Source organism: Bipolaris oryzae (assembly GCF_000523455.1).
Source record: "Bipolaris oryzae ATCC 44560 unplaced genomic scaffold scaffold_48, whole genome shotgun sequence".
NCBI classification, from domain to species: Eukaryota; Fungi; Ascomycota; class Dothideomycetes; order Pleosporales; family Pleosporaceae; genus Bipolaris; species Bipolaris oryzae.
Window position 1 is genome coordinate 86,428 of NW_006911324.1, and position 24,000 is coordinate 110,427.

General features: G+C 51.6%; 12 protein-coding genes across 12 annotated transcripts; 5 read left to right on the forward strand and 7 right to left on the reverse strand.

The window, feature by feature from the left end:
• Window positions 1-244: 244 nt before the first annotated feature.
• COCMIDRAFT_4478 (uncharacterized protein) lies at window positions 245-3,341 on the reverse strand (the record flags this gene model as incomplete). Its single annotated transcript, XM_007688820.1, has 4 exons — window positions 245-2,454; window positions 2,502-2,748; window positions 2,799-3,150; window positions 3,199-3,341. 4 exons carry the CDS (start codon window positions 3,339-3,341, stop codon window positions 245-247), a joined length of 2,952 nt encoding a protein of 983 aa, XP_007687010.1.
• A 1,304-nt stretch (window positions 3,342-4,645) lies between these two features.
• Window positions 4,646-6,661, forward strand: COCMIDRAFT_4479 (uncharacterized protein; the record flags this gene model as incomplete). The annotated part of the gene is made up of 1 exon (XM_007688821.1): window positions 4,646-6,661. The coding sequence occupies one exon, from the start codon at window positions 4,646-4,648 to the stop codon at window positions 6,659-6,661; it is 2,016 nt and encodes a 671-aa protein (XP_007687011.1).
• Window positions 6,662-7,399: 738 nt separating this feature from the next.
• On the forward strand, window positions 7,400-8,953 carry COCMIDRAFT_92880 (uncharacterized protein; the record flags this gene model as incomplete). Its single annotated transcript, XM_007688869.1, has 2 exons — window positions 7,400-8,750; window positions 8,808-8,953. The coding sequence occupies 2 exons, from the start codon at window positions 7,400-7,402 to the stop codon at window positions 8,951-8,953; spliced, it is 1,497 nt and encodes a 498-aa protein (XP_007687059.1).
• A 79-nt stretch (window positions 8,954-9,032) lies between these two features.
• COCMIDRAFT_25530 (uncharacterized protein) lies at window positions 9,033-10,878 on the reverse strand (the record flags this gene model as incomplete). The annotated part of the gene is made up of 2 exons (XM_007688834.1): window positions 9,033-9,875; window positions 9,931-10,878. The coding sequence occupies 2 exons, from the start codon at window positions 10,876-10,878 to the stop codon at window positions 9,033-9,035; spliced, it is 1,791 nt and encodes a 596-aa protein (XP_007687024.1).
• A 390-nt stretch (window positions 10,879-11,268) lies between these two features.
• COCMIDRAFT_4482 (carbohydrate esterase family 12 protein) lies at window positions 11,269-12,057 on the reverse strand (the record flags this gene model as incomplete). Its single annotated transcript, XM_007688822.1, has 1 exon — window positions 11,269-12,057. One exon carries the CDS (start codon window positions 12,055-12,057, stop codon window positions 11,269-11,271), a length of 789 nt encoding a protein of 262 aa, XP_007687012.1.
• Window positions 12,058-12,406: 349 nt separating this feature from the next.
• On the reverse strand, window positions 12,407-14,012 carry COCMIDRAFT_35936 (uncharacterized protein; the record flags this gene model as incomplete). Its single annotated transcript, XM_007688846.1, has 2 exons — window positions 12,407-13,738; window positions 13,896-14,012. 2 exons carry the CDS (start codon window positions 14,010-14,012, stop codon window positions 12,407-12,409), a joined length of 1,449 nt encoding a protein of 482 aa, XP_007687036.1.
• Window positions 14,013-15,481: 1,469 nt separating this feature from the next.
• On the forward strand, window positions 15,482-16,901 carry COCMIDRAFT_61135 (uncharacterized protein; the record flags this gene model as incomplete). The annotated part of the gene is made up of 3 exons (XM_007688870.1): window positions 15,482-16,240; window positions 16,300-16,712; window positions 16,823-16,901. Coding segments are annotated over 3 exons (1,251 nt in total), but the record flags the coding sequence as incomplete, so codon positions are not given.
• Window positions 16,902-17,293: 392 nt separating this feature from the next.
• On the reverse strand, window positions 17,294-17,890 carry COCMIDRAFT_25534 (uncharacterized protein; the record flags this gene model as incomplete). Its single annotated transcript, XM_007688835.1, has 1 exon — window positions 17,294-17,890. The coding sequence occupies one exon, from the start codon at window positions 17,888-17,890 to the stop codon at window positions 17,294-17,296; it is 597 nt and encodes a 198-aa protein (XP_007687025.1).
• Window positions 17,891-19,163: 1,273 nt separating this feature from the next.
• On the reverse strand, window positions 19,164-19,964 carry COCMIDRAFT_92896 (uncharacterized protein; the record flags this gene model as incomplete). Its single annotated transcript, XM_007688871.1, has 1 exon — window positions 19,164-19,964. One exon carries the CDS (start codon window positions 19,962-19,964, stop codon window positions 19,164-19,166), a length of 801 nt encoding a protein of 266 aa, XP_007687061.1.
• A 236-nt stretch (window positions 19,965-20,200) lies between these two features.
• COCMIDRAFT_4486 (uncharacterized protein) lies at window positions 20,201-21,118 on the forward strand (the record flags this gene model as incomplete). Its single annotated transcript, XM_007688823.1, has 2 exons — window positions 20,201-20,211; window positions 20,263-21,118. The coding sequence occupies 2 exons, from the start codon at window positions 20,201-20,203 to the stop codon at window positions 21,116-21,118; spliced, it is 867 nt and encodes a 288-aa protein (XP_007687013.1).
• Window positions 21,119-21,479: 361 nt separating this feature from the next.
• COCMIDRAFT_4487 (uncharacterized protein) lies at window positions 21,480-22,368 on the reverse strand (the record flags this gene model as incomplete). Its single annotated transcript, XM_007688824.1, has 3 exons — window positions 21,480-21,797; window positions 21,850-22,178; window positions 22,347-22,368. The coding sequence occupies 3 exons, from the start codon at window positions 22,366-22,368 to the stop codon at window positions 21,480-21,482; spliced, it is 669 nt and encodes a 222-aa protein (XP_007687014.1).
• A 696-nt stretch (window positions 22,369-23,064) lies between these two features.
• COCMIDRAFT_25538 (uncharacterized protein) lies at window positions 23,065-23,810 on the forward strand (the record flags this gene model as incomplete). The annotated part of the gene is made up of 2 exons (XM_007688836.1): window positions 23,065-23,112; window positions 23,175-23,810. 2 exons carry the CDS (start codon window positions 23,065-23,067, stop codon window positions 23,808-23,810), a joined length of 684 nt encoding a protein of 227 aa, XP_007687026.1.
• Between the last annotated feature and the right edge of the window lie 190 nt (window positions 23,811-24,000).

Here is a 24,000-nt window from a genome sequence, read left to right on the forward strand (position 1 = left end):
TTTACATGCGCGTCTCGCGACGAGGATGATGATGATGATGATGAAAAGCAGCTAGTCTGTATATGAAGGAATGAGAAGAAATGTACAGTGAAGAGTCGTGTTGTATTTGCGGTGTGATAATAATGTCGCTGATGTGTATCTCATTTTTGCTTTTACCTAACATGTGACCTGGACTTATTAGTACTTGATATGGCATTTGCAGACGAAAAGGCAGAGGTAACGGGAGACAACATGTTGTCTGGCGTTACTTTAGAGACGGCTTGGTCTCGACGAGCATCCAACTGTTGCCACAGACGCAATGCTTGCTCACACCCACCAACCACTGATAATGGTGAATAGTGTAGCCCTGCAAGCCCGGAACAACATCTTCCATGCAAGCACCACACCTCACACACTGCCTCAGCATGTTTCTGGCCTTCCTCTCAGCATTCGACTCTCCATTCGCCGTAGCACCAGCAGAAGCACCCCCGCCACCAGCAGCACTCTGCAAACTATCACTCCTCCCCCTGCCCATCAGATGGTGTCCCGACGTATTGACAGGATGCACCCACGTGCCCGTCCCGCGAATAATCATCTTCTGGCACACATCTACCACATGCTCCTCATGCCACACCCTCGCGCGCTTCGAATCCGTAAAACCCAACCATGTCGTATCGAAGAACATGAGCTTGCCCATATCCAATTTATCTGCTAGACAAGCATTCTGCTGGTTGGAATTCCACAGGGTGTCTGTGACTAGGCGCTTGGCTACTGGGAACAAGATGTCAGGGATTTTACCGAGAAGAATTTCGCGCTCGATGCTGTTGCGTTGGGCGTCGTTGAGGTTGCGCTGTTTGTAGATGGCGCGGATGTGCGCCGTGGTTTCTGTGACGAGGATTTCGAACCAGCGCCATTCGAAGGGGAGCTCAGAGACGGCGGTGAGGAGCGGGGTGTATAGGCGCTTTGATTCTGGGGATTGGACGGGGACGGGACCACCGGCAGGGTTGGAGGTGGCGGCTTGGGATTCAGCGCTGCGTTTTACCCATTGGATTGGTTGGGCCCAGAGTTTCATCATGGCGCGGGGGAAGGCGGAGAGGAGGAGGAGGATGGCGGGTTTGTTTGTTTCTTTGATTTTGGATTCGAGGACGTCGCGTGTTAGGTCTGCGGGGGGGATATCGGAGAGGGCGCGGCCGAGGGCGAAGAGATCGTCGAGGATGTAGGCCATGAAGTGCATGGTCCAGCGTATTGTGCCGATCATCTGGGGGACGGCTTCGGGGCGGAGGTTGATTTTGGATACGTCGCCGTGCATGCGGACGATTGTTGTGAGGATCTGGGTGACGTACTTGATGTTGAGGATTTGCCATGCGGTTTTGCTGACCAGGGTACGGTTGATGGTTCCTTGGAGGCCTAGGAGATGCATTGCTGAGAGGGTTTTGACAAAGAAGGGTGAACGTCCAAGAAGGATGAAATGGTTGGTGGATGAGTCGTCAATGCCGCAGTCAATGTTCACTTGCAGCCCTTCGAATAACAGGGTGATAAAGTCTTGCTTCCGTTTGTCGCTCATAGAATCGATGATGGCGAAGATGTCGTCGCTAGAGAAGTATTGATTGGCGGCTGATGAAGACTGAAGAATGAGTGCTGCAAGCGCAGCAGAGTGGTGTGGGTCATCATCATCTGTGGACAATGTACCGTGAGTGTATTCCATCAAACGAAGCTTTGTAGTGCCATCTAGTTGCATCCCAACAGCTACGCAGTGGTTCGGAGAGAAGGCAACATGCAACGAAGGTTCAGCGTGCTGGAATATGAAACCAGCCTGTAGTAGCGAGGTTACATTGTCAGTGTTGTCGTCTGGCATGATGACCTCCATTGTGGATCGCTTCCTGAATTCAATCGAACCATCACTGTAACAAAAGGCTAGTAGCATGTTGTACCACATGGGATAAAAGTCCAGGACAACTGAATGAAGTGCAAAATCTGGTTGTCGTTTTAATAGAAACGTAGTCTGAGCAGGCAGTGAGCTGACACTTTTCTTCTTAGATGTAACCTGTTCGAGGCTGGGGTGTAGCTGGTTCTGCTGCTCTTGATGAACTTGCCACTTGACAATGATGCTGTAGCGTGTCTCTTGTGGGTTCATGTCATATGAGATGGGATTGGGTGGCTTGCTGAATATGGCCTGAATTGTTGGTACGGAGCCGTCATCTTGTTGAGGTGTGACGGGAAGGAAATCAAGATGGGTCAGTTGTGCAGCAGCAGTAGCGGCACTTTCCGAGGTCCCACCATTACTTAGTTCGTCGGTGGCCATGTCAACAGGATTGCAGGTATCTTCTAGAGCAAGGAGTGAGACTTGGATGGTGGGCTTTTCAAAGGGGCCGGCATTTTGGCTTCTTTTGTCGGCTGGAACATTCCAAATCGTCTCAACACGGTAAAGATGCAGGCGCCTCTTGACGTCGTATGCTGCTAGAAGAAGAGTGTTGTCTACGCTCGTTAGCGTAGAAAAGAGATGAAGAAGAAATGTAAGGTACCATTGTTGGAGGCAAAGGCGGCATGGGTAAACGACTCTTTGGTGGAGATCATGGGGCCCAGTTGGGTAGATGCCTCCTGCCAGTTGTTATCGTTTTGTTGGAAGCGAAGTTTGAGCTCACCGTATCTTTTCAGATAGATGAGTGAAGCTTTGCCGTCGACGGGATGATGTGCATTGTTGAACAAATGTTGTCGAATGTTCCATTTCCACTTGTTGCCCTCTCGTGCAGCTGACCAGGCAATCAGATTCTGCTAGAGTGTAAATGATTTTGGCCATGGCGAGACGATGGGAGTGTTACCTTTTGTGCATAGGGTAGAATCGCGAGCCAATGCATGCCAACAACAGCATCGACTTCTGATTCTGGATGGGCAATCTCAGCTCTGGTGAAGTGCATGCGATCCAAGGCCATTGCACAGGAGAAGATCATGACGCGGCCGGCTTGGTCCATGACGGCCAGGTCGTTGCCCAGATGGCTCCATGACAAGTGAATTAATGGAAATACTTCGGAGCCCTGGGGCAGCTCGAGAGGAACGGGTTTTCCGAGGGCCCATTTGCCGGTTTCAGAGTTGCGGGAGAAGATTTTGAGGTTGACGGAATAGCCATCTGGAGTTATGTAGGCGACACAGCCGTTTTTGGACCATGAGATCTTTCTATCACGTGTCAGAAGAGGCTGGAGGGGCAAGGAAGGCTTGGCCTACTGGCAGCAGCCGGTAGAGCCCAGCTCGTCGATACGAGCATCACGACCTTTTACAGGCGGTGTGGTGTTTATGGTCTGGATGTTGACATGTTCCGAGTCGCCAAAGAGATCATCCACGTCCATGTTGTAGCTTGTGCCATCCATGATGAGGGGCGCCCGGCACGAGGGGCGGCTAGAGCAAAGAGAGACTAAGAGACAGGGTGGGGCCAGCAGCGACCGGGTATCACAGCAAAAGGCAGCAAAAGAACGAGGGACGATGTTGCAAGGCGGGCGGCAGTGGGTTGCAGAGACTCTCGCAGGCTCCCGAGGCGTGGCTGGCATGCAAGAGCAAGGGAAGCGTAAGCATGGATGGCGGCAGTAAGCGACGCGCTAACGGCGACTAGCGCGCTTCTAGTTGGTGCACTGTGCGTTGGAGTTGGAGCATCATCGTCATGGCCAACTTTTGATCCCAACACGGCCCTGGCCACGACGGACGCAGGCGCTGCAAGACACGGTGTGCAAGGCCAGAGGCACAGTCGTGGCCGGCATGAGGCGCTGCGATGAGAGAAGCGCACATTGCCTGTACTTTGCTTGCCATTGCTTCCCCGCCGGCCAAGCACCAGAATCGGGCGTAGACTGAAAGAGACATGTGATGTCGCAAAAACAGCCAATGCTTTGTACATAGATAGCACACATGTACACATGTACTTAGCCGGCCAATAAGTAGTACATGATCAGCAAGACGATTCCATGCCACGGCCAGCTGGCTGTGGTCGGGCTTGCTTCTGCTGAGCACTGGATGCTGCATCGACTCAGCGCGAGCCCGGGCCACGGCTATCGACGCATGTCTCTTTGCACTGTAAACAGGTGCGTGTTTGGGTGGTCGCTTGGCGGGACTCTGCAGCGGTGCCCCATGGTTGTCGAGGTGAACCAGCGCTGGGCCTGTCATAGTCGCAACCTCCGCCAAACCTCTTCACCTCACCCGCTCCCTTCTTCCACCACCTCCTCCTCCACCACAACCACCACCACCCCGGCAGTCACTGCAAACGCGTCTGTTTGCGACGCGCACCCGCCCTATTTTTATCGCACCTTTCACGTCCGGCGCAATGGCCTAGCGCTCCCTTTGCTATTCGCTCCCATCTCCTTGACGGGGATCCAACAGCCAGCGGTGGACAGCAACCACGGCCCACACATAGCCCTGCTCATTCTGCGCTTCCCACACGCCCGCCCTCTGCACACGCCCTCTGCACGCGGCATTTCTCCACGGCCCTCTACATTTCTCTTCGCTCCCGTATGCGCGCCCCCAGCGCGATAATTCCAGCTACAACTCCCGTTGTAGCTCCCGACGCGGCCTGCCGCTGAAGCTGCCGCCGCTTCCTTTCACCATCGGGTCTTCCGCACCGCACCCGCTGGTCGCTGCCCACTGCTCGACACCCCACACCACTCGCGTCGCGCCTGCCCTCTTCACAATGGCTTCTCCCAACCCAACAAACGTGCCTAGCTCGCCCTTGACAGAAATGTCCGACTCTGAAATCTCGCTCCTCTCTCGCTCCCCCACTCCACCCCCCGAGCTGACTACGCTCGCCCACCGACGCGCCTACATGTCCCCCTCGTCCTCGCAGCGCTCGTCCGCCAAGACCACGCCCGTCCCCGAAGACATGCCCTCGCCCCCATGCAGCAGCAACGACGACAACCCGCGTCCACCAAAGAGGAGGAAGACAATGGAACCCAAGGAGCGCACAGCAGAGTATCTCGACCTGTCCAAGCCCGACGTTCCCCTAGAACATCTGCCCCAGCTGCAGCGCTTGCTGACCGTCTTGCACAAGAAGCGCAAGATCGTTGTCATTGCAGGGGCTGGTATTTCCGTGTCAGCTGGCATTCCAGACTTTCGCTCTGCTACTGGCTTGTTCAACACGCTCAAAAAAGAGCACAAGCTCAAGTCGTCTGGCAAGGACCTGTTCGACGCCTCTGTTTACCAGGATGACACGTCCACATCGACGTTCCACGACATGGTCCGTACTCTTTCTCACCATACCAAATCGGCCCAGCCCACCGCCTTCCACCACCTCCTCGCTACGCTGGCTCAGGAAGGCCGCCTCATGCGACTCTACACCCAAAACGTCGACGGCATAGACACGTCGCTGCCTCCTCTGAGCACCCAGGTCCCGCTGCCAAAGAAGGGGCCCTGGCCCAAGACTGTGCAGGTCCATGGCGGCCTTGACTACATGTCGTGCTCCAAATGCCACGCGATAACGCCCTTTGATGCTGAGCAATTCAACGGCCCTAGCCCACCTCCTTGCCCGAGCTGCGTGCAAAATGATGAAATTCGTCAGGTTGCGGATAAGAGAAGCCATGGTATCGGCCGTCTGCGTCCACGCATGGTCCTGTACAACGAGCACAACCCTGACGATGAATCAATCGGTTCCTGCGCGTCATACGACATGCGCATGAGGCCTGACGCTGTTATTGTCGCTGGCACTACGCTTAAGGTCCCAGGCGTACGGCGTATCGCTCGTGAAATGTGCAATATTGTTCGTGACCGCAAGGATGGTGTCACGATATGGCTGAACAATGACCCCGAGCCGGTTGGAAAAGACCTTGAGGACAAGTGGGATTTGGTCGTCAGGGGCCCCTGTGACGAAGTTGCTCGCCACGCCAATATGCGTCGGTGGGATGACCCAATGGAATATAAGACAGTCACGGATGAACATCTGAGCAAAATTAAGGAAAAGCAAAAGGCAGAAGTCGTCATTGGTACTCCTCGCAAGCCGGGTGTTCTTCGCAATGCTGGTCAGCTGACACCTGGTCAAAGCCCACGCATCTCTGCCCACTCATTTGGCAAGGAGGAGCCAGAGACACCGTCGAAGAAGGGCACAAAGAGAAAGGCCGACATTCAAAACGCTCAATTGGACCTCTTTGGCAAGGTGGCAGGGAAAGCACCTACAAGAAAGCCCAAGGGGCAGACAAAGAAGGCAACAGCAGGAACCAAGACCAAGGCAAAGAAAGAGCCCAAGGAGGTTCCTGCCATCAACAATGTCTTCAAGGCTACCAAGGGTGCTACAAAAAGTGGCTCCAAATCTTTGGCCAAAAAGTCCGATCCTGCTTTTCCCCCAATTGAATCTCAGTTCAACCCACAGCTCAAGCCAAAGGAAAACGTTACCGACATGATTGCTGTTGGAAAAGGCCGGCCTCCAGTCACTCCTAGAAAATTGGCAAGACTGACAAGAATCAAGTCGGATTATGTCTTCCAACCAGTGTCAAACGTGGACGGTCGCAACAACCACTCGCCAAAACGGCCACCCATTGAAAGCTTTACACCTACCAAGGACCGAACACCCAATGCGCAGATCGAGGAGGAAATGGCATTTGCACACGCCACATGTACGAGTGAGTCTCGTCCTTCATCATCTGGGAGCGCACAGCGGCATGTAATCGAGAGCCCTACGGGTGCTGTTCCCAAGAACATGAACCACCTTCTTTGCTAGTATCCATCGCATTTGTCGGCGCTAGAGGTACGACATATTTATTATTCTTTTCGCATTTGTGCGCGTGCTATGACTGGTTTGAGGCGTTTGCTTGTGTGTACAGATGTATTCCCGCTGTATCATTACCTTTTTTTCATGTTGGACGTGCATATCCTACTTGTTTCGGCTGCATGATACCCGGGCGGACCCCTGGTCGAGGCAGAATAGGACGTTAGAGTCCCTTGGGTCCTAGGACTACGTTTTAAGGAGATAGAATCGCGCTCTTGCCGCAATTGATATTGGTTGTTTACGATGTCAGTCAAGTCATCTTATTGGACCATTTGACACGGGGTCGTATCAACGCTTTACTTTTTCCATGCACTATGTTACTTCTCCGCTCTCGATACGTGACTGTTGTTTACAGTGGGTTACGCGTCTTTGACACGCCTTCGGAGGCTGGCGCGGTCTCGGCGCTTTGTCCACACTGCATGTCTAGCTGACAACTTGCCTTTTGATCCTTGCACTCAGCGTACTCGCCCGATATAGATTCGGCCTTTTTTTTTCTATTCGTGACAGTCTGCTACTAATGTCTGGCTGTAATTGCATGCAATCCTAGCCAGCTGCCCTAACTGGCGTTGTAAAACAGAACAACACTACGTGCCTATATTTCCACCTGGCTAGACTGGGCATGAAGATATCTTACTAGTCTACCTTGGACAACTTTGTCTCTAGACTGTAGAAGCTTAGAAGTCAAGCAATATGTCTTCACCGCTTACGGTACGGAATCTGACTCCGACCGCTATTTCTCTGCTGCGTGTTGAGCGGTTTGAAGATCCAAACACACTACAATCAAAAGCCCATGGATACTTTTTGAGTCCTAGAAGTACTACGCCTGCAACGCCTACATCGCCAGAGCTCAGTGGGCATGCCCAGAGCTTCAACCATCAAGATGTGGAAGTCACGTTACAGCCTTTTGAATCCTATACGCTCAAGTTCCCCAACCCAACTCGGCCTACCAATGCAGGTACACTGTCGAGCCCAGTGCTCCGTATCACGATTCAGACGCCCAAAGCTGAACGCTATCGAATCGACTCAAACCCTTCATATACGCAAAAGTCGACACAAGCCTTAACTGCACTCTCTGCAAATTCCTCGACAAAGTACAATGCCATATTTCACCCTTCCAAGCCAATTCCTCATCTGGCAATTCAAAGCAACCACATTCCCAGCTATGCCTCATGGATGTCCACACTCCCCGACAACCTCCCTCTCTCTGCAATCAGCATACCAGGAACACACAACTCACACACGCACTACCGCGCCCTACCATCCGTCAGATGTCAAGTCCACGACATAAAAACCCAACTGGAAAACGGCATCCGATTCCTCGATATCCGCGTCCAACCCATCCACGCAACCGACACCTCAAAAAAGGACCTCTACCTCGTCCACGGCGCCTTCCCCATAAGCCTAACCGGCCCCAGATACCTCGGCCCCATCCTCCAAACCTGCTACGACTTCCTTGCCGCGCACCCCAGCGAAACCCTCCTCGTCAGCCTAAAAAGAGAAGGCGTAGGCAGCGCAACAGACGAGCACCTCGCCGCTGTGTTGGAAAAACACTACATAACCCCCAATTTCTCACGCTGGTACACCGAGAATAAAACACCCTATCTCGGTTCCGTCCGTGGAAAACTCATCCTACTCCGCCGCTACACCTCTCGCCTCTCCTCCTCTTCCTCCTCCTCTGCCCACGCAGAAGCAGGACTCGACGCAACAGCCTGGCCCCACAACTCCACCCACGCCATCTTTCCTTCTTCTTCTTCCTCTTCCTCTTCCACCTCCCCAACACAAACCTCCTTCTGCCTCCAAGACTACTGCGAAGTCCTCATCCCTTCCTTAATCCCTACAAAACTAGCTCATTGCACCGAGCACCTCGCCCGCGCAGCAGCAGTCACGCATCCGATTCCCGGGCTCACGACGGATGCAGCGCATCCCGTTCCGCCAGCGCCACTGCACCTGAATTTTCTGAGCGCGAGCAATTTTTGGAAACGGGCGTGTTGGCCTAGTGCCATTGCCAAGGTGGTGAATGAGGCGGTCGAGAGGCGGATTTGTGAGGGGTTTTATTTGCAAGAAGAGAAAGGGCGCGAGGGAGGAGGGGGAGGGGGAGGGGTGAGAAAAAGGCAGGAGACGGGAGATGGAAGTACAGGCGTAGTAATTATGGATTGTGTGGGTGAAAATGGGGATTGGGATTTAGTGAGGTTGGTGATTGGGATGAATATGGGTATTTTACTCAAATATCCTTCTTTCGCTTGAAAAAGATTCGGGGGGGAGGGGGTTTGTACATATAACTACTACATACATGCCGTACGTTCCACACAAAAAACCTCTCCGTCTATTTCCCGCTCCCTGTAAGACTCTGCTTAACCTCCTTGACGCCCTCCTTCGCAATCGCCCCAACATCCACCACCTTCTCTGGCGTCCCCGCCCAAGCCTGAACCCCCTGCTGCTGCTGCTCCTTAGCCTCAATCTTCTCGCGGAACCCCGTCGCCCTTAGATACCCCGCGGTAGCCATCCCAACGGCCATGCCCCCAAAATGACTCGCATGATCCATCGTCGTCTTCCTCCGCATGGCCGAATGAATCTCGAGGACCACAAACGCCGCCAAGAGCATCTTAGGCCAAAACGCAACCTCCTGGTCCTTCAAGAAGGGGATCTTAATCCTCTCCTGATCAGTCAACAAACAGTACAACGCTGCTATCCCCCAAATCGCCGCTGAAGCCCCTACAGAATGCGCCGTGATATTGCCGCGGCCGAGATTCGCCCAGTACAACGACGCCAGCGTGCCCAAAGCACCGGCACTCATATACGTACCCATGAAGACACCGCGGCCCACGAGATCACAGCATACAGGGCCGACGAGACACAGCATCATCATGTTAGCGACGAGGTGCTCGTACTGGATGTGGCTGAAGACGTTGGCGATGCTCTGGATGGCGCGTGGGTAACCCGGGACGTGCATGAAGTAGCGTGTCATGAGGGGCCATAGGGGCATGATGCGCCAGCCTATGGCGACGATGCAGTTTGCAGCGACCAGGGCGCCAATGGTGGCGGTTGTGGGGGAGAGGTCCGGGAAGAGGCGGTAGGATGGCGAGGGAGGCGTGTAGAAGTGTGCGAAGGCGTAGGAGGCGGCGAGGGTGAAGAGGACGAAGACGGTCATGGGGATGAGACGTTCGGACTGGGAGGTGGGGTTGTTAGCAGGGTGAAAGATGGAGATTGGGGGGAAAACGTACGAGAGTTGTTTGTTCCAGGAGTTCCTCAGCTGTCGTTGCGTCCGTTACTTGAGCCGCTTTGTTGTACTTTTCCATTTCCTCTTTGCGTCGGCTGACTTGCTCGCGGCCAAAGATGTCAATGTACGTTGTTTGGCCGGGTTTCATGAGTTGCGTGCCAGTTGGTGTGCGCACCCATTCTCCACTCGCGAGTTTCTCTTCCATTTCCCTCTGTTTCCGCTCATTCTCTTCTGCTATGCGCGTAATCTCTTCTAGACGTGCCCGCCGCTTTTCCTCAATGTTGAGCTCGAATTGACTCTTGCCCGCGTGCAGAATTCCAATCTTTTGGTCCTCGGCCTCTTGACGTATACGTTCTTGCTCTTCCTTTTCCATTTGCTCGCGAAAGGCACGGGCGGGGTCTTTGTATTTGGACTCCGTTTCGGGGTCGGCGAGCCATAACTCGTAGGCTATGCGATTGGCTTCCTTCTCGGCCCATTCTTCTGCTGCTCGCGCCTCATCTATGGGATATTTCGCCCGCAGCCATTCCAGTCCTTTAAGTGCGGTGTCGCGGCTGACATGTGTGTACTGCTTGCCCAGATTGTCTACGCCGTAGTCGGCCAGAGAGCCTGCGGTGCGCCGGTGGTGCAGTATGCGCAGCACATTATTGCCGTCTTGCGGTGATAGCTTGCGGCCAAAGATGCGGTGTATGGTTGCTTCGCTGACTGGCCCTTCAGGGAGTGGCCCTATGCGTACGGTGCGCTTGCGAGATTGTGGGATGGCGGGGTTCTGTGGTGTATCGATGACTCTGGCGCGGTAATGGGGGGTGCAGGCAAAGAAGCGACATTGTAGCCGTGATGCCCGGTGTCGCTGAACGAGAGCTAGTAGCGGAGACGTTGATGTCTGTCGAGAGTGAGGTTGTGTAGTACAAAGGCGGCGCGCGAGCGAGGCGCATGTCGGGCGGAGAAGAGACATGGCGAAATGTGCGCCTGTCCAGCCCCAGGCGTTTGCTATACCGAAGCAAAAAGAGGCTCAAATTGCGAGCCTATAACTTCCTATAGTTATCTAGTGTCTGTAAATGCGCTGGGGCGACCATTGCATGGTGAGTGGGCTGCGAGCGATGGCGCACTCGATGAATGAATGCATCATCCATCGCCCTCCACAAAATGTTGCCATGTCGGAGTCTGTGCTCAGCCCTACAACATCACCATGCATCTGTATACATAGTAGATCCACACTTCACTTCTCCCTTCATCACCAAGAGCTTTCAAACTCGCTGCCTTTTGCATTCATATTTCTTAATTATCATGATATATGCATTGCTCCTCTGCTGATTTCCTCCAATGAACCCATTACACTATCAACCTACACATACGCGAACACGTACTCGCCCTTCTCTAACTTATCCGCAATATCTTTAATGGGTGACAGATACTTCGTGCTCAACTTTGTTAGCTCCTGATTCATGAGTATTGCCACCAGATTGCCAAAAACAATGCTTCCTCCGTTGTTGAGATGGGTATTGTCCGAAGGCGTCAGGTTGTACGTATGCGCTTTATCAGGCCCAATGGCATTTAGGTATTTTGTGCTCGCCGCATTGAGATCGATCAGTTGCGCGCCAGTCTGGCCCGCCACCTTGATTGTTGCCGCTGTCACGTCGGCCAGGTCTTCCTTGACGCGGTTATCGGAGTCAAACTTGCGTCTGCTGAGCGGAGTCACCAAGACAGGCGTGGCCTGTATCTCCAACAGTTCATGGACAAACCTCGCAAGGTTAGCTGAGTACTGTTCAATCGATATGTTCTTGGCCGGCTTCTGGTCGTTGTGTCCAAACTGACACGTCACGTATACATCGAAATCTTTGCTCGCGGCTTTTGCAGCTGCGAGAACATTGGCCCAGTCGCCTCCCTCGCGAAATGACACCGTTGTCGCGCCGTTGTGGCCAAAATTCTTTCCCGCCGCCCCGGCGTGCAGAGTTGTATTGAGGAAGCCGTTGCCCCAGCCGCCTCCATTTTCCGCCTGCGGCGCCGTGGTTGAGTCGCCGGCTAGAGCAAAGAACGGCGGTTTAGGCACTATTTCCGTGGGAGTTTCAAGGGCCCTGGCTGTGACCGACGAAGCAAAGAGGCCAAGGTACGACAATGTTGAACAAAAATGCATTTTGGATTGCTTGAACCTTCCGAATCCAAGCTGAGATTAATATAAAGATTGCTTGATTAGTGCTCTCTCGACGACACGGAAATCTTACACCTTTTATGCATGTACGCGCCTCGGGCCTACTACTCGAACGATCTCGAGCAGGGACTATTGTTAGTGCCACACCTCATATTCATTCAATTGACTCTTGGTGCAAAGGGGCGGACTAGGTTATTTGGGGTTCAAGACAAATGGCTAGGTTCGACTTAGACTGCACTTTTCCACCAATCGGTTTAATAACTGACGGCATGGCTCATGGCGCTCCGTGCCTTTCATAGTCATGTCAGACTGTTGTCTGGCTGCAATGCAATGCTCACACTCCAGCATCTCCCTTGTCTTGACAAATCACCACATCCCCGTCCACGTTATTTTCCTTCTTCATCCTAATAAACTCTTTCTTCATACTTTCAAACTCCTTGAATCCTTGGAAATACTTTCGGCGAAAGTCGTTCAACTCACTCGCTCTTGTACCCTTTTCGTACTCCTTCTTGACAGCCTCCAACGCGCCCTCCGGCATCTCTGATTCACGGCGCCGCCGGTAGGTAAGGAGTCGACGAGACCATTTGTTGAAAGCTTGCACGCATACCGATGTCAGTTCCAAGCCGGGATGCGAGGGTATTATCAGCTCAATGTCTTCGTCATTGGCAGTCGGCATCCACATGCTGAGTCGCCCGTCTTCCACCAGTGTCGCAACTGCAAACTCGAGTATATCGTCGAGCAGCGCAGTAAATGAGTATGGCCGCTTGGGTGGAATATACCCCGGTTCCTTGAATTGATCTTGATGTGACTTCCGCTCTTTTTCGAGAAGCTCCTGGCGAGACCCGAGTACCTTGAGGCCTTCACGGATCCCGTAAGGGGGATCACATACGATACCGTCGAGATAGCCTTTGCTGTTTTGACTGCCAGTTGGTAAAATCCTCAGTGGTGTGTTTGTGAGATCAGAAACAAAGGCACCTAGATATCTTGATTCGATGCCGTATTGTTTGAAGTTGCCAACAACATCGTACTTTCCTGTCTGCCCTCTTCGAGCACTCCCCCCTGTGCCCCGTATAGTGCGACCGTCGATGTCGCTTCCAAACACTACGGCGCCAAAATGCGCACACGCGATTGGAAAGCCACCAGTGCCCATAAATGGGTCGTAAAATACCTTGCCTGGCGCCACATGTGCGATATTCGCCGTGACGAGTGTAAGCTCCGCATCCATGGATGTGGTGCTAATGTAGTGTCTTTTCTTGAGATCAAACGTCTTCTTCGCCTCATTACGACATGAATCTGCAATAAAGCGCCCAAAGTAGAGGTACTTTGGTTGTTTGGCATCTAGTTCATAGTCTTCGAATACGCGAAATGCCACATCTGGGTCGCGCATTCGTGGAGGTCCCTTGAATGCCATGTACGAAAAACTGTCGATGATTTTACGCTGCTCGTCGGTTGATCTGCCCCCTCGATAGCCTTCAATGGTGAAGCGGAAGGAAGATGTCTCGTACCGAGACCATTTGCTTGCAGTTAGACTGCGGACAGACTCATGGAGAGCATTGTACTCTGCGCCCTCGCCCCATAGCTCATATATGCCTTGAGAGAGAATGCTGCGGGCGATGAGTTTTCGTGCTGCTGCGTCTGATGCTAGTTCCACAATACAGTATGGAGACTTGAAGTGTTAGGATGTGTGGGTTTTCAGACAGTGAAATGATCCTCAGGGTACCAGAATCGACACGCAAAAAGATGGAAATTTGTACGAACTTGATCGAATATAAAATAAATCAGGACATATTAAAATGGACTAGAGAAATAGGAATCACACTTACATCTTCCTGATATTTGACAAACCGCAGCGATATGCCCGCAACATCCGCCAAGGCCTGCAACTCGACCCTGCGGAAACTTTCGTGTGCCTGCGCCAGCCGAACCAGGTACTGCGGCATGGTCGCTTGTAGCTTTCTCCCCCAAAACGTGAAAATAAGGAAAAAAAGGTTGGGAGGCTGGATTTTCCACAACCCTCACAGTACTGTGCGTCAGGAAAAACTTTTTGGGTAAAACATCAACTACACAAACCGGGCGACCTCTCAAACTGTTGCTATTGTCGTTGCTGTGGTGTCCGTGTCAAAATGTAGAGGAGTCACGAGTCCGTCTATCGTGCGCTAGCAGATTGGAGTAAGGATCTGTTTAGTCATCCGCTTTTTGTTTATTGTTTTAAGGTTCTGACTAGCTAGATTTAAATTACACTTCAGAAATAACGACTACTCGAGAAATTCACAAGTAGCCTCAGCAAGATACCTTGCAATCTTACACAGTAGATCACAGAGGAAATGCATGCGGGTAAACGCTTTCAAAATTACCAAGCCCCTTTCCTTCACTCTCCACCCACAAAAGCACACTCAAAGCGTTGTGGCCAACGGGAATACTACTGAAGAATGCTTCAATAGCTACTTTGCCAATGGCTTGGGTATGTTGCTCGCAATAATGTGGACAGAGAACATAAATTCTTGGAAGTATCCTGCGTATCTGCGGGAAAGTTAGTATCCGGAACGTAGGAGTGATAAATCCCTCGCAAGACGTTTTCAGTGGGAAAATACATTATACTGCGGCCTACAGGCTTGCGGAGTACTTGCGGGGTCCACCCGGACACTTTCTCAGTCATTTAAGCACAACCACCTGTCCTAAATAGCATCATTTTCGAATCATTATCGCCCTTGGTCTCCCCTACCTTAGCTCAAGAGCTTAGTACTTCTAAGATTGGGCGTTAGCTACATGGTCCACATCGTACGAGCGCTTCCACACTGCCACGTAAATTCATTCCCCCAAATTGGATGACAGCCTTTAGTATGATGTGATCTAGACTATTTCGCGCTTGGCTCTTGACTATCTACTGCGGTGAGCCTATAGCTGGCTCATTGCAATGCTCTTAAGTCCGAGGTCCGTAGCTAGTACCAGAGGCATTTTTTGAAATATGGAGCTGATCGACATAACATATTAAGCTATTCTCGTGTAAAACTTAGCTATGCTCAGTAATACCCACAAATTGCCTCTTGAAGGTAGCATCCATACAGTCGGGACCAGCAATCAATCGACGTTACACACTTATGTGTCTTGGGCGGAGATGGCACCCCCGACCCTCCGCTTAACGAATTAGGAATATGAATCACCAGTTTATTGTGCTATTCACCATATCTCTCTGTATCGATCAAACAATCTCAAGATGGTTGATTTTCTTCACAATAAAACCCTTTCCCTATTCAGCGTCCCACCAACCATCTATATCTTTGTTCTTATAGCTGCAATCCCAGTTATCTTATGGGTACATCATTTGGTCACAAAACAACGGCCCCTTCGCGGGGTTCCTATCCTCAATGCAGATGAACAGACGCCTGGAGAGAGCTGGCATACCAAGCCACGAGAGTTGCTTGGTAAAGGAAGGAAATTGTACCCCGACCAGCCTTTCCAGATCCTCACTCATGGTGGCCCAAAGATTGCTCTTCCTCAAAGATATCTTGAAGAAGTCCGCGACTCTCAACAGGCAGCCTTCCCTCCTTATTTCCTAGGCGAGGCGCCTTGGAACTTGCCTGGTTTTGACGGCCTATTAGTAACCAACAAACATGCGTGGCTCCTTCGAGAAACCATCAGTGTTAAGCTCACACAGTCTCTGGGACTTATCACTGAAAGCCTGGCGGACGAAGGCATTCTAGCTACTGAGGAACTTTTCGGAAACTTCACTCCTGGAAAGTGGCATACTGTTACATTGCTTCCTGAAGTAACGAAGATAATTGGTCGCTTCACTGCTCGCACCATGCTCGGCGAAGAACTAGCCCATAACCAGGAATATATCGATATCTCAATCAAATACGGCGTCACTGTTTTGCCAGCGACTTTGTTGTTTCGTCCTTGGCCCCGTATCTTATGGCCCATCATACAATACTTTATTCCACTGACCAAGACGGCTCGATACCAAGCTCAAAGAGCACGTCAGCTGATTACAAAGGAGGTTGAACGCCGAGAGAAGGTAGCAAGAGCGACAATTGCTGCTGGTAAGAAAGTCCCAAAGACGCACGACTCCGTAGCGTGGGTTCTCGAACAAAGTAAGACGGATCAAAAACTTGATCTTGTTGGCTTTCAGTTAGCTATATCCATGGTTGCCATTCACAACACGGGCGGGGTACGTACAAGATCCCATTATCCTATACCCGGATTGCTTGATTTACTGAGAGGTTTTAGCACTTGTTCACCGCTCTCTGGTGTCTTATTGCATATCCCAAATATATCCCAATTCTCCGAGAAGAAGCCATCTCAGTCCTCAAGGAGTATGGCTGGACAAGACAAGCCTTGGCTCGTCTCAAGTTACAAGATGCTGTGCATAAAGAATGCCTGAGAATCCTTCGGGGCAACCTTAGTACTGCACGCCGACAAGTCGTCAAGGGAAACTTGACATTCTCAGATGGATTCACCATTCCCAATGGTCGAAGTTTTTTCGTCATGCCTCCCGCTGATTACCAGGGTGAAAATGAAGAGTTTTGTCCAGAGTGCTGGCTCGAGAAGCGAGAAGGAGAAGGACAAGCGAACAAATACTCCTTTGTCACGGCGAATCTAGAGAATCCAGAATTCGGAATAGGCAAGCATGCCTGCCCAGGGTGAGTCTTTTTGCCTATTCTCTTTCCGCTCTCTCTTTTTCATGCCCCCTCCCCTCCCTATGAAACACGCAGACATGTGCAATAGGTTCGCTGACTCGTCACGTGTCTAGTCGATGGTTTGCAAACGATGAAATGAAAATCGCCCTCTGTATCCTCTTGCTACGCTACGACTGGAAGGCTACACCCGACATGCCAAAGCCACTTTTCGATGCGTGCGAGGACTTTCCTACATTCAAAAGCTCGCTCCAGGTCCAAATTACCCCTAGAGAACCCGAAATTGATCTCGCGTCCCCAAAGATGTGAGAATCTTGCAATGTCAGACCCAACACTGTTTTCCCTATCGCCTTTACTCAATGTCACATTCTCGCAAAAAAAAACGGTTTATTGTATCGTTGAAAAGCTGTGTTTCAGATACACAAAAGACACCGAAAAGCATTATCCAAGAAATCGCGATTGCATAATTGATAAATGCATTCCCTTCATACAAACTAAACCCGCTGTGACAAACTAAAATTTACTGCTCAAGTCATTCATTCATGCATCATCTCTGCTAACCAATAAACCTGCATCAACTCCACCCATCACCTCCCCCTACGCACAACTTCCGTATCCGACTCCGCCCACGTCATCTCGCACACAATCCCCTTCACCACCTCCTCCTTATCCCTACATCCCTCCGTCCACCTCTCCCTAAACCGCCTCAACTCCCCACTCCACCCATCCCAAAGATAATACTTCTGCTCCCCATCCCTCAATATAAATCTATCCCCCTCCGTAGCCTTCACAACCGGACACAACCCCTCGATACCGTAGTCAGTGGCGAGATTGACATGGGAGTGCGGATTGAAGCAGCTTTCGAGGTAGAGTTTTGTGGGATCGTTGGTCCAGGATTGTCGGAGCGTATGGTGGTAGGCGCTGGTGAGGGAGATGTATGGGATGCCGTTGTGGAGGGCGGTGTCTGGGGGGGAGGGGCTTGGGCGGATGGGGTTTGGGAGGATGGGGCTGGAGGGGGTGGGTCTGAGGAGTGATTTTAACAAGTTTGAGAGGTATGATGTTAATCTGCTGAGGCGGCAGGTACGTCGTAGCCATGGTATGGTGTGGAGTATGAGAAGGCTGATGAGGAAGGAGTGGGCGAGGGTTGGGTCGGGTTCGTGTTTTGTGGAGTGGATTTGGATCATTTCGGGTGTGTTTCTTCGGAAGTAGTTTAGCAAAGCGTATTGTTTGTGTTCATTTCGTGTTCTATGCGTGCTATCGCGATGGGATGTGTAGGGGGATTTATGCCTTCTGGATTACAAAGAGATTGACGTTGGGTGTCTTGCTGTGGTAAAAGCAAAGCCATCACCAGACCCTCTTACCCAAGTAGGACTATCCACGTAGCCTTTCTCTACACCTACACATCCGTATAAGTTATGGTCTTGTGCCGCTCAGGGTACAGGGATGGGAGATCTACTGTGATAGTGTAGGTGTACCTGCTCAAACATCATGCTGTCCCCTTCGTCTGCATGCGATGAATTTTTTTCAAACAACGGGACACTAGCAATTTGGAAGTGGCAGTTATTTTCCTGGCCCCTAAGTGAATTCTTACCCATAAAGCTAATTATGTAGAAGTCATCCGCAAAGTTGTTCAGAAATATGTCTCAAGTCCTCAACCTCTGCCAGAGTCAGTCCATAATGAAGTGATGTATTTTCTTCCAGCTATACATCGAAAGTCTATGAAACAAGCCAAGTGATCACTCTGAATGTGGCGTAAGGAGATTGCGACATCATCTTCTGTAATGGTGTTATCAAGTTTGGTTCGCTTTCAAACGTGTCGGTTAGACTCAAACTGGACAAACAATGGCGATCTGACGGAGCATGTCATATGCAACCTCCTGGAAGTCTCTGAGCTACATACATAGAGGCCAGTCGTCTTAAAAGTGCATGTTCTCTACCCCCCGCTTGAACATCCCAATAATCCCAAACCTGCGTACCTGAAACCAACCACCATACCCAGACCCCTAGAATCAAGGTACACAAAGCGATCACTCGCTCACGTCGATAAAACCGCAGATCAGCACAAAAAAGCTAATAAAGTAATGTAGGTACCACGAGACCCTGCATGTTGCTTAGTCTCAATTTGGGAAATCTGGGTCCTGACGATCACACAAATGTGTATGGATCTCAGTGGCTGGGGCGATATAAAAGCAAATATATTCCACGCGGCAGCCTTGGCCACAAGGCTGTGTTGCCTTGCTCGGCGACCTATGTTTTGGACCCCCAGTGTACCTACACACAGTGCATCATGCTGACGCAATGTTCGTTGTGAGTGAGTGCTACGTAGTTCTCAGCGTGGATTGTAGGTCCCTTGCACCGCTCTGGATATAGCCTCTTTCATACCATCTGCAAGACACAGAAAGACTACGATTCCCGAACTCAGATGCTTACAACAACCTCTTATCCTTCTCGCAGATTCTATTTACCCCCCTGGTTAAAATTCATACTATACCCCCCACTCTTCTCATCCTTGGTAAACTGAAAATTATCCGTGCTCAACCCAAACGGCTTCAAAATCCCATTTCCCAGCTGTTTCAGCTTACCCATCATATCCGCCATTTCCTTGTTCTTCGTCTCTTCCAACTGCGCCGGTAATGTCCTTAACGCCGCTTGCACCGCCTTCTGGTCGAGGCTCGAGAGTCGGTGCGGTGGTTTGAGGAGAGCTTGGTAGTCTTCGAGGGAGCCCTGGAGAGAGGCCCAGCCACCGACTTCGTGGCGGGCTTTTGCGCGGCGGAGGAGCGCTTTGGTGCGGAGTTTGTGGACGTCGTCTATAGTGTGGTTGGTGCGTGTGAGAGCGTCGAGGTAGATTTCGGTGGTATCATCGATTTCTTGGACGGCGCCGCCGCCTGTTGTTTCTTTCTCTCCTTCTTTGCTTGTTTCTTTTGGGGCTGGGGGAGGATCTATGCGGTCCAGTGCCTCCAAGGCTTTTGTGGCAGATTCTACGGCTTGCTTCCATTCCTCCAGCTTCAAGTGACATGCCGCTATGTTGGAACGCAGGACGGCGACATCGTATTCGAGATAGTTCGGGCAGACTGCAAGCGCCTTCTCGTATCCTTGTATGGCGCTGTTGTATTCGCCTGACGCAAATGTCTTGTTGGCTAAAGCCTTTTCCGTAGTTGCTTCATCGAGTAGTTTCTTCTCTTCATCTGGCGGGAATATTTCGGGTGTTGCCACTTCAGCTGCTTCAGGCTTTGAGGGAGTATCGTTTTTTAATGACATGTTCGTCAGTGATCGAAAATGTACTGTTTTGTCAATAGTCTTCGTCCATCTATGGTACCTGTTGATCTGTTTGGAGAGTGACGTCTGTGGCCGAGCCGGAGGTCCGACTAGTGCCCCACGCCTCGGTCCAGTCATTAGGCGTGGGGTACCAAGATCCATTCACTTAGTCGCATCCTTTGCGAACCCTCCCGGTTAGGTACCTACAAACTCTTCTACGCACCTCAAGACAAGCCAACATGGATTCAAAGTACGCAATTCTCACCCAAAGTGTGTATCAAATCCAATTAACACAAACTAGCACGACCACCCCACCACCCCGTATACGGGCCGCCCTCTTCGACATGGATGGCCTCCTAATCGATTCCGAAGACATCTACACGATAATCACGAACAAAATCCTCGAGCGCTACGGCCGCCCACTCCTCCCCTGGTCCATAAAAGCCCAAATGCAAGGTCGGCCCGGCCCACAAGCCGGACTAATCTTCCACGAATGGGCCAAACTCCCCATATCACACGAGCAATTCATGGTCGAGCAATCAGAACTTCAGCGCGAACTCTTCAAAACCACAAAACCGCTACCGGGCGTCCTGGACTTACTGGAGGGCCTGAAGAGCAGGGGCGTGCATGTTGCTCTCGCAACGAGCAGTCACAAGGGCAACTTTGAACTGAAGAGCGCGCATTTGGGTCATTTGTTTGATCATTTTGCGCCTGAACACCGTGTTTTGGGGGATGATCCGAGGATAGCGCCAGGTCGTGGGAAACCTGCGCCTGACATTTACCTTCTTGCGCTTTCTGTACTCAACAAAACGTTGGAGGAGAAAGGAGAATCGCCTATTCGGCCGGAAGAGTGCTTGGTTTTCGAGGATAGCGTGCCGGGGGTTGAGTCTGGTCGGAGAGCTGGCATGCAGGTGGTGTGGTGTCCCCATCCGGATTTATTGGTAGAGTACAAGGGCAGGGAGAAAGAGGTGCTTGCAGGACTGACGGGCGAGTACAAAGAGACTGAGGAGGAAAAGAAGAATAAGGCGGAGGATCTGGCTCTACAAGGAGAGCGACAAATTGGCACAACTATGCAAATTGATGATGGATGGGCACGGTTGTACAGCACTCTGGAAAACTTTCCATACGATACCTACCAAATACCAGCAAAAGTGTGAGGCATACCAGGCAATCAAAGGGATGTCTTAGAATTATAGAAAGGTACCCCAGTGGGTTCACTAACAAGAATACTAGACTCACCAAATGCTTCATTTCACATTGGACACAATATTTCCCTGATTCATGAAAAAAACATGATTCGTATTGTTTTGTCATGTACTGCATGATTTGATCGTCATCTGCATCCACACGCTAAAGTTGTGAAGCAGCAGCGGCTCATAGACCCATAGCCGTACTTGGCCATTTCGGATTACACTCCCATTCATTTCCCCAAAGATTGTGTCAACGCCGATCCGTCATGCGCGCCGTCCGCTCAATCTCATGTGGTACAACTCGCTAAACGCAAGGAAAGTAGCCTATTTATGCGACCTCCTCAATCTTGGGCTTGTCGCCTGATGCGGCGGCTGCGGGCGCCTTCTCCTTGTTGTCCTCGTCATTTTCGAGCTCAGGCATGTCATCATCGTCGTCGCTGTCGTCGGCGCCGGGGGCACCACCACCCATGTTTGCCATCATTTGGCTCATGTCCAGGCCATCCATTCCAGGCATTCCGCCCATGCCACCTGCGCCAAGCTTGCTGAAGTCGATGCCGCCAAAGCCTCCGTCACCACCACCCATGGGGTTCATTGCGGACGTGTCAATGTCCTCCGCGACTTCGTCTTGATCGTCTTCATCGACCCACTGTAGCATGTTAGCTTCATTCTCGTGGCATTATCATTCCTAGCTAGCCCACCTTGTCGAAATCGGTCTTAAGGAAGTGCATCTTCTTCGTCTCCTTGAGCAGACGGGGCCAGTACTCCTGCTTAAGCTCCTTCTTCCTTAGTAATAAGTCAATGCCACGGCCGTTGTTGTTCGATTTGCAGTTTTCAGTGTCGATCTCGGCGTAGAATTCAAGGTCGATGGCGTATGTGGCCTTCTTGGAAGTAGAGGTGCCCTTGAAGCTGAGAGATTGATTCTTGAGTTCGATCTTCAGGTCGTCGTTCGATAGGTCGGGGGCAACGATGGAAAGATAGACTACATTCTTGGACGGGTCGTCGGTGGATGAGCGTTGCGCCCAAAGGACTGTTGCGTATTAGCATATCTTGGACGGTAAGAAAGGCCCTGGACGCGTCTCCGATGGTCGCAAGTGATCTACAAAGAACAAAAAATCCGATTGCGTCTCCATAAATGTGAGAGGTTGCACAAGGCACGAGTAAAGTATCTCTGACGGTAAACAAGGCTGTAACATACCTTCTGGGGTGAGGGTAGTCATTTTCAAGGTCGTAGTTGTGTGGTGTGGCGTTCCGTTCAAGTCCAGATACACTACAGCGTGTGTCGCAGTTTATGTAATGGGCGTTGATTGTTGCTCGGTCAAAGTGTTTGTCTGGAGGAAGCAGATTGAAGGCGGAAGAAATGCGGCCCTGTGGAGAGACTAGCGTGGAAAGCAATAGAAGCTCTGTGGAATCTTTGGGTTCAACAACCCGTTTTTGGTCAATCAATTACGAAATACAGGTTGGAGGTCAGTGTGAACGCGTATGCATCCTGTGGATTTGTATTTTCTTGCCTATCTCACTCGCTGTCGCGGTGGTTGGCAGACTTTTGGACTCTGAGGCTAGTGGGCTGCTCGTGCCCCGCGAAGGGTTCAACGTCACCATGGCCCGAGCTCGGCCTGGAGCCGGTCCAAGGCCGCCATCCTTACGACACCTCGGGCCCTGGCATGCGGCACATCCACATGCACATCCACCTCCTGCCCTGTCACATGCTCCTATGCTATTCACCCTTCGCTTGACCTGCTAGTGTTCTGTCAATCGCCCCGTCTAGCTGCCGTCACGTGCCTCCTGATTCTCGAGCCTGCCAACTCCCGCCCTTCCCACATACACCAGCGCCAGACGACTCCCACTCCCAAGCACCGCGCATCTGGCGCTCCCAAGACCATACTGTGCGCATCCAGATCGACTGATTGTCCACTATGGAGACCATCAAGGGTCTCCTGTGGAAGCCCACGCCCGAAGAGCAGGTACGATAGTGCTACGTCACCACAAATCCCATCTCTACACGACAATCTAACAATCCCCACAGAAGCGCAAATGCAACGCCCTCGTGCGCCAGAACGTCCGAAAGCTCGATCGCGATATTCAACAGCTCAAGGCCACGGAGCAAAAAACCAAAAACCTCATCCAACAGTCGTCCAAACGCGCCCAGCGCAACCCAGCCATGGCTAAGCAGGCCAACCAAGATGTCCGCATCTTCGCCCGCGAACTGATTCGCGTCCGGAAACAAAACAACCGGCTCATGACATCCAAGGCGCAGCTCAACAGCGTGCAAATGCAGGTCAACGAGGCCTTCTCTGTTAGGAAAATTGAGGGCAGCATCAAGGCCAGCACGGGTATCATGAAGGACGTGAACAGTCTAGTCAGACTTCCAGAGCTGACTGGCACCATGAGAGAACTCAGCTCCGAGTTGATGAAGGCGGGAATCATCGAGGAGATGCTCGATGACACGCTGGGCGAGAATGAAATGCTGGAAGGGGAGGCCGACGAAGCAGAAGAGGAAGTGGACAAGGTGCTGAGCGAGGTGCTCAAGGATCGGTTACCGCCGAGCAAAGCACAAGAGGAGGAGCTTCCTGCTGCACCACAACCAGAGGAGGAAGAGGAGGAAGACCAGGCAGAGATGCTGGCCCAAATGCGGGGCCGACTCGAGGCTCTCAAGAGCTGAGTCAACTCATGCCGATTGCTTTTCATCTTTTCGTCCATAGAGTCATGATGTGGTGTTACGGCGTTATGGCGCATTGCGAGCACCCAAAGTGGCATACGATTTGCATATTCCCAATCAAGGTTTTGCGAATCCAATGAGAAGCCAATGTGATTGTAACTTTGTTCACTCATATGGCATGGGAGTCACGAAG